General features: G+C 33.3%; 1 protein-coding gene across 1 annotated transcript; it reads left to right on the top strand.

The window, feature by feature from the left end:
• Window positions 1–200: 200 nt before the first annotated feature.
• LOC134239819 (uncharacterized) lies at window positions 201–674 on the top strand. The gene is made up of 2 exons (XM_062721955.1): window positions 201–328; window positions 407–674. The coding sequence occupies exons 1-2, from the start codon at window positions 201–203 to the stop codon at window positions 672–674; spliced, it is 396 nt and encodes a 131-aa protein (XP_062577939.1).
• Window positions 675–9,214: the final 8,540 nt, after the last annotated feature.

The raw sequence follows: 9,214 nt of genomic DNA, 5'->3' as shown, positions 1-9,214 counted from the left end.
CTAATCCATATGTCCTTTGCGACGTCTAAGCGCTGGTGGATATCCAATGTACGGGTGTCGTGCACGAATACCAGCTCATCGGTCTCTTGCGAACAATTTATGCACTTTTATGCTGTTTTTTCATCCAGCAATTGTAGCAGCAGTTTTTACAGCAAGTTCTCAATCGCGCGAGAAAACGTTGGTTTTCCACAAATGGCTACATGCCGGAAGGGTGCCTTGAAGGAGGGTACGAGGCAGACGGCAAAATACTATATGTCGTAGCTGCCTACGTTGATGGCACCTTTACACCTGGAAAATACGGTCATCATCTTAGTGGAGCCTGTATTCCGTATGGTGGTGAAGAAAGGGTTTTCGAAAAGTTTTAGCGTATTAACGGTGAAGAAAGTTATAGACCATGGATATATAGCTGGGAGCACGCCTCCGACGGAAACATTCCCCAAAATGCTCTAAGGGTGGATGAGGAGATGCCCAGTAAGGGTGAAGGGCTATACATTGGTCGTGTCAACCATGCGGGGAGTCTTATTCCATGTAAAGTTCATAGATCGCACAAATGTGCTTATTTTGGTTATGATGGGAAAGAACACAAAGCCAAGGAGTATGAGGTGCTCGTCTGCACATTGAAGTCTGGTCAACCAGGGGAGGAGGGGGAGGGGCAGAAAGAGCTCAAGGAATAGTCGGAGTAAAGCGGAAAAGGACAGTAATTTTCTTATAGATTGTTCACTCTATAATGAAAAATTCAAAGCACAGAAATGTAAATTACATAATGTAAATTTTTATAGCCAACATATTAAATGAAACATAATGTAATTTTATTTCTAGTTAAGATAGTTATCAAAGTTTAATTATTTTTGGATTATTCTATGCGAAAAATATTGATAATTTACTTCATCTTGTAAATTACCTCTCGAATCACGTAATGTTTTATGGCAGCAACAGCTTGCTCTGTATGTGTTTTCGTTTATATACAGTTTTATTACAATTCTACTCATAATTTTTATTTCTACAATACTGTACATCTTTCAAACCTCTCTGTAGACTTTTGGAAATAAAATAATGTTTTAGTCCGTTGTCTAACGAACCTGGAAAACAGTAGAAAAAAAAGATGTGTTTGTGAAACACTTATGTCCACATATGCATGACAACATAACGAAGATTAAAAGAATGAACTGATCTCAAATGCAAATTATATATACTAGCATGTTGGTACCCAAAGAAAGGTATTCCCGCAAGTAATACATTTGTAAAATATGAAAGCCCTAGCACCACTTGTTCAAAAGTTATGGCCAAGGTTAAACTTTTTAAAAAGTTGGTTAATATCAAATATCAAGGCCAACCAAATATTTAAAGTATCATGGATTTAGTCCATACAGTTCAAAAGTTATGGCCAGGATTAAAGTTTTTTAAAGGGTACGTAAATCTCCAAGGTCAAGGACAACAACTCAAGTTGTTGGTATCCAATGAAAGGTCTTGTTATAAAGAATACATATGTGAAGCATGAAGTCCTAGTATCTACGGTTCAAATGTTATGGTTAAAGTAAAAATTTGGAAAATTTGTGTAAATGTGTGTCAAACTCCAAGGTCAAAAGATCAAATTTGGTGGTATCCAAAGAAAGGATTTGTCACAAGGAATAACTATGTGAAATATTAAAATCAAAGCTCAACTAAACCAAAAGCTGTGGGCAAGGTTAATTTCTTTGCGGACAAACAGACAGACAGCTAGACTCCTAAACGGAAGGACACTACAAAACCTATATTTATACCCCGAATCTTCAATTGCGGGTGCATAAAAATCTTTGAAGATTGGATCCTTGGTATTAAGCAGACGAACTTAATACATGATTATGATAAGTGAAGATGACCCATGTAGTGAAAATACATTACATGTATTACCTAAATCTCCTCTGCTACTTGGCATGTAGGACGCCGCATAGTACAAAAGCTGTAAAAGGCAAGGTAGTTTGATCAGACTTGTGATATTTAGACCAATAGATCACTTGCCTGTTCTGGGCAGGGCTCTATTGGTCTTGGTGGGAAATATGTACTCTACCGAGGGAAGTTATTCCTCTTTCTGATCTGGGCAAAGCTCCAATGATCTTGGCGGGAAATGTGTACTCTACCGAGAGAAGTTACTCTTTTTTGCTACTCACCTCTGATAACAGTGAGAAACAAGATGTGTCCATGAAACACTGATGCCCCCGTATAGCAACATAGCGAAGATGAAACTCCGATGTCCCCGTACAGCAACATAGCGAAAATGAAACTTTTCCTAAATACAAATTCATTATTTTGGTACCCAAAGTAGCGTCTTATCAATGTACAATTCTGAAATATGAAAGCTCTAGCATCACCTCATCAAAAGTTATGGCCTATGATAAGATTTCGAAAGTGAAGTTAAACTCCAAGGGTCAAACATGAAAAGGTTATGGTTGTTGGCATCCAATTAAAGGTCTTGCCACATAGAATACATGTATACATGTATATGAAGTATCAAAGTCCTAGTATTGTACATTCAAAAGTTTTGGTCAAAGTTAATTTTTAGTGTAAAAGTGTGTCAAACTCCAAGGTCAAAAGTTCAAATTTGGTGGTATCCGAAGAAAGGCCTTGCCACAAGAAATACAAATGAGAAATATGAAAGTAATTGCACCACAAAATCAATAGTTATGGGAATGGTTAAATTTTCTGCGGACAAACAGCTAGACAGACAGACAGACGGACGGACGGACAATCACGACAAAAACTATTTACCCCCGAATCACATTTTTAAAAAGTAAGTCAAACTCCCAGGTCAAAGGGTCAAAGTCCTTGATATCAAATGAAAGGTCTTGTCACAAGGAAAGATATGGAGATAACGAACAGCATTTAACATCAAAGTCCATACTGAAACAATCCGAAATAGGAGCAGAGAAAACACGGACCACCGAAACATCAGAGGTGGGATCAGGTGCCATGAAGGAGTGAGAATCCCCATGCTGATTGGTCACATCGCGCTGTGCTACTTGTCATGATCGGTAAATAACTGGAAGATCTGTCGTCAATTCCGTGTATAATTTATGGACTAACAATTAGTATGAAAAACGTCAGTCAGCATTTGTCTCAATGATAAATTGTATTTGCTAACAAGATTATTGTATTGACCATAGAATTAAAGAAATGATGACTTTAAACGAGACTGTTGATATTCTTGTTTCATCAACTTGCTTGTCAATAATTCAACTCGTTTTAGAAATTGTTCTTGCGTATCGAATCAACTGGGATATATACACTCCGTATGCAGGTGATGAAGGTATATTGCTGCATTTATTAAGTAAGGGAAGTTGATGATAGAAAAGTTTCATCCCCACCCTAACCCCAGTTACCATGGTTTGTACCATTTAGAATCTACATTACCCTATAGGATGCTTCCCGATAACCTCATCAGCTTTTCTGGTTCTTGCAGGAAAATTTTTTTTACTGACAACACCCTTTTTCATTTTCTTTATTATCGCTTTATTTTAATTTAGAATCCCTTCACACAGGGATGTTTTGTATCAGTTCTGTATGGTTAAAATTTGCCCAGGGGTTCTTGAGAAGAAGTTCAAATTAAAATGTGAAAAGTTTATAAACAGACAGACAGACATAATCCGGACACATTTTAGATTTCACCCCAGGAGAGTTAAAACGTAACTAGTACATGAAGTTAAATGAATTAAAGTATTTTCTAAGAATTGTTAACACCATTTTTACAGCAATTTCCTATAAGAAGTGTGAATTCCAAAATCAGTAGGCATTCAGTCTGGTTTTGATAGGACATTATTACTCGGGACAGCTCTCCTCCGATACGTTAACTTGACCACTCATCTGGGAAATTAAGTCAGATTCAGTATACATTATATAGACAGGTTTTGTCCAGTCAGGGATTAAAAGAACTGTAAAAGTGTTTGCAAAAAAAAATTCAGCTAATATGAGTACAACGCTAAATGTAAATTATAGATAAAAATATTTAAAAGTACACTAAATCAAATTTATTCTAACTTGTTCAAAAATGAATTTTCGCCAAATATCGTACATGTTCCTACAATGACAATATTTGTTTTCATCACATACAGTGAACCATTGTCATCAGTATAGTAACAAAATAAATTTTGTCAATTGCAACTGAATATGTGTATTAAAAAAAAGACGCTGAGTTCATTTCCTTTTTAACTTTCCCTGCATCAGTCAATATTTTAATGAGCTACGAAATATACTTTTTTCATTCTACCAGAATAGTAGAGGATCACACACACACGAAATATATGTCGGGTAAGAGAAGAGCACAATTAGTTCCCATTGGATTTCCCGGTTTGTTGGGTACTTGTGTTATGAATCAGGGTGATTTTCAAAAAAGTAATGTTCTCAATGATTAATTATTTTATCAACAAGAGGCCCAATGGCCACATCGCTCACCTGAGAAGCTTTGACCATTCCGTTCTTTACCAGATTCCCCCCCCCCTCGTAATACAAATTGTGACCCCACCCAACCCCACTGATCATGATTTGAAAAATTTAGATTCTACCAGGATGCTTCCACATAAGTTTCAGCTTTTCTTGCCCAGTGGTTCTTTTGAAGATTTTCAATTATTTTTCCCATATACCCGGTATTTCTATGTAAAACTTTGATGAACGGTCTTGCCATGGTAACTAAACTAGAATTTTCTTTGAAATACATTCAAAATGATAGTTCAGTACCTCCCACAGTTTTGGTCTGATTTCAATAAAACTTGGCACACAAGTACATGTACGAGGGTTGTTCGGAAAGTTTGCGTCATAAAATTAATAAAAACCGCCTAAGATACATGAATGAATTTTTCAAAGTTTTAGAATTAGAATTATCTATTTTATTTATTTAAGAAACTAAGTATAATTAGTTTTATTTTTAAATACGTTGTTGATGTTTTTGAAAGAAATAGTATATCCAGCGGCACAACCTCGAAGACTACGTTTTTCTACCTAAGTGTGACAGCGAATAAAAACTTTTTATAATATGAGAATTTGTCATCCAAAAATTCCTTTAATTCACTTTAATACGTTGTATGACACAAACGTACCGCGTAAAATTTGCAATTTTTTACCCCATTCTGTAAGATTTTTTAAATTTTATCGTAAATTTTATATGAAATGTCAAACAATTTTAAGGAGATTAAGGGGACTTCAGAAAAAGGGAAGGGACCGTTCTTATTTCCATTTAATTCATAGTTTCAAAACTGGAATAGATCTAGGAAATATTTAAATGGGCTATTAAAAAATAATATACATTCGGAGTACTTGTTTTCAATCCCCCCCCCCCAAAAAAAAAATCGAGAGGTGAGAGATGTAAAAGTAAAATGTCTATTTTAAGTAAGAGCGTCCAAAGTTTGTCACGTCGAAAATTGACGTTGATCATGTGTGATGTTGAAGAACCATAATTAATGGCGACAAAACCGGGGAATAGTATGATGTCTTTTTTTTATTTTAGGATATTTACATTTGCAAATATCTTTCTTAGATGAACCTATTGAAGAGAAAATACGTTCAATTCTGAGTGAATTTCATTTGGAGGTCAGAGGTCATAGCGCGACCGGATCACAGAGCGATGTGATATTTTGACCGAAAAACTTCAAGGTTATTGCTCGTTACTACAAAGCAAAACGTTGGCCCGTTCGTGTAATAAATACGCTTTAACTCGAAATGTATTCGTTTCAAATGTAAATATAAGTAATAAACAACAAATTTAAGAAGTTCATTGGGAAATGAACTTTTAGTTGGTACGTGATCAAATCTACTGGGAAGCCCTTCGGGCTTCACAGGATTTGGTCACGTGACCAACTAAAAGTTCATTTCCCAGACAACTTTTTAACATTGTTGTTTATTTCTTAAATAATTTGATCAATATTCAAGGTATCAAGCGAAATTTTTCAGCATTTCTTTATCTTTTGTTGTTTGATGTTCCTTAAAAATATTGTAAACGTATACAGTATGCTACGTAGTATTAATTATGTCGCATCAGTCCATGAACTTTTTCAACAACACCCATAGAATACATTGAGATGCATAATTTTCTTTTTTTTTTATTTGTATGAATGATAGAGTTTATGTATATAGGTGTAGTACTTTTTTAAAACAATATTTTTCTTGCCTGATCCTGTCAGAATCTTTATTAAAACCGCTTGGTCCGATTCAAATCGCTAAAAATACATATTCAATTTTCTTCTTGAAAAATAATTGTCCATAAATTGTTTCAACTTTTGTCAAATTATATCCCAAAAGTCCTTTTCTTTTAAAAGATATCAAAATTCAAAAGTTAAAAAAAATAATTTTTGTTAGGTCACACAAAAAATAATCCTATGTTTATCATTGTTGATATTGCGTGAAATCAACTTCGAAAAATTAAATTTATCGCTTACATGTTTATCTCATGAAGAACACACCCGAGCTTTTTTTTTCACAACAAAGTACATATATTACCTTTACACAGACAATATTTAAAGGTACTTGGACACAGATTTGAAGTTAATCTTTTTCCAATTTTTTCTGTATAATATCACGAATTACAGTAAAACACGGTTATAGCGAAGTCCTGGGGACCTGTGAATTTAATTCGCTATATCCGTAATTTGTTATATCCGTATAACGAATTCGTATAGCCATATATAGCGAATTCGCAATATGCATGTTTTCCTTCAAGTGTTACTATCAAATATGTTAGGGAAGCAAATATTACATAACATACCCTCGATAACTAATGTTTTATTATGAATTGAATTTTATATACAAATGCTGAGAGAAAATAAAGTCAGTTCAATTAATAAAATTTTGAAATCTTGAAAAGTTCGTTATAAAAGATGTAAAATTCATTATATTTAACGTCAACGGGACTCAAAATCAGTTCGCTATATCCGTAAATTCGTTATATCAGAGTTCGTTATAACCGTAAAATTTTACAAAGATTTGTTAAGAATTTTGCCGGGGACCCAGAAACACTTCGTTATATCCGTGAATTCGCTATATCCGTGTTCGTACTAAACGTGTTTTACTGTATATATTTTAATAGCTTTTCACAAAAAAAAATTATTATAAATCTTATTTCATTTAAAAGTAATTTAAACTTTAAATTTTTTGGCGGGTTTGATTGACACATACTTGCACTTTCACAAATTTTATTTTTATTCTTAATCCTTAGGAAAAGTGGCAATTTTGATGTGTATAAACGAGAAATATTAAAACTATTATCAAGAAAAATAATTTTATTCAGAGTAGAAATGTTAGAAAGCAAAACACCTTCACAAGTATCGTCATTCCGAAATAAGAGATGCTTACAGAGTTTAGCAAATCGAGCACACTCGTGTTATGTACACAGTTTTTGTAAACAGGGCTCGAGTTATGTTATTGTTTATATTTAGAATTCACCGGGTGCGTTCCATCGTCACAGTCTGCTTACCACAACTGCACGGACTGACAATATATTGTGTGTTTGTTTTGCTTTCGAACATGTCTACTCTGAATTTTCTGGATTATAGTATTAATATTTTTCATTTATTCAAAACGAGATTGCCACTTTTCCTAAGGATTAAGAATAAAATTAAATTTGTGAGAGTGCAAGTATATGTCAATCAAACTCGCCGAAAAAATTAAAATTTCAATATCTTTTAAACGAAATAAGATTTTTAATTAATTTTTGTGTGAAATGCTATTAAAATATATAGGTCGTAATATTATAGAGAAAAAAAATAACTTCAAATCTGTGTCCAAGTACCTTTAAGCTCCTTTAAAAAATCATTTAAAATATCTGATCTTCCTTTATTCTTTAAATATGCATATTAATATAAAAATTACTATGGTTTATATTCAATTAATTTCTTAATTTTGAAAAGATGTATAATGACTAAGGCTTCTAATAATAGAGAAGAAAATACTCGGGTTCGAATTATGTTCATTATTAGATATATCCGATAAACTTATTTTTTTCAAAATTGACTTCACAACAGATCTTAACTTCCGTCAGGAACTACTGTTTGTCAATAAGGTTTTTGATCTGCATTTTCCATGTAAGGATTGTTGTAATAAACTATTAAATCAATCTTATAATTTATTTTTATATATTATCTATGAAATGACGTACTTTTATTGTGTAAGATAATAAGTGCCTGTTTCGGGTTAAGCGGCTTTAAAGCAACTTTTAGAGTGTATTTGATGTAGATACAAATTTCAAAAAATATATTTTACATTTATCATTCCGGAATAGAAGCCCCTATGATTCTAAAATACATTAAATTTTTATCATATTTCAAGTCCTTATGATAAAGATGCAATAAATATGCATAATTGAATGCATGTTTTGTGTATATGATTTATATACTTTTGCAGAAAAAAATGCTTTTGATGTGCTCTTTAGAACTGCGCAGCTACAGAATTCAGCAGAGCCTTAAAAAATCCAAAACAAATATGCAAAGTGTGCATTTATGTTCTCTCTACAACCATTTGTTGAAAAAAATGTCTAAATTTTGCACTTTTAAATGGATTTCACATTTTTTACTCCCTTTCTCCCATTGATGATATCTGCGAAAACTTATTGAAACTGGTTGAGTGGATAAAAGCTAAAATTTTGATGTTTTTGAAACACTTGACAAACCATAACAGATAGCAATAGGCCACCTGAGGAAACTTGGGTGACCTAACAAAAATTGATACTTCTGACATACTTCCTAAGGATTTCTGATTTTATCCCAAGTTTTCAAGAAACTCAACACAATAGTTTTCAATGCTCTTTATATATTTTATTGATATATATGTGTATAATATTATATTGCATGACATGGTTGCATTTTATATACATGTACAAAGATTATGCCCAAGGTCTCTTCCCAATAGTCAGGAGTGATCTACCCCTGGCCCACTGAAGAGGTAGTCAGGAGTTGTCTGCCCCTGGCGATGTGAAGAGCTATTCTACAATGTCGGTGTCTCTAAGTAATGATGAACCAACAACCAGAGAAGTGACAGTGGAGTCCTGGAATTTCCACGTTGTCGTTTTTGACAAGACAAAGAACTGAAATATTGTTTTATCAGAGGTTGATACTATTGAAATGAAATCATTTCCGTTTTGGAGATCTTGTCAAAACCAACAATAAATAATCTATATACAATTCATGACTAGGGTCATTAAAATGTGGTAAAATGTTCATGACAAACAATGGATAAATAAAATTTACATCTCCGATCA

This window comes from Saccostrea cucullata, unplaced genomic scaffold, assembly GCF_032062105.1.
Source record: "Saccostrea cucullata isolate Sc308-1 unplaced genomic scaffold, CSIRO_AGI_Scuc_v1 ctg22600, whole genome shotgun sequence".
Lineage (NCBI taxonomy): Eukaryota > Metazoa > Mollusca > Bivalvia > Ostreida > Ostreidae > Saccostrea > Saccostrea cuccullata.
This window is presented reverse-complemented; position numbering and strand designations above follow the sequence as displayed.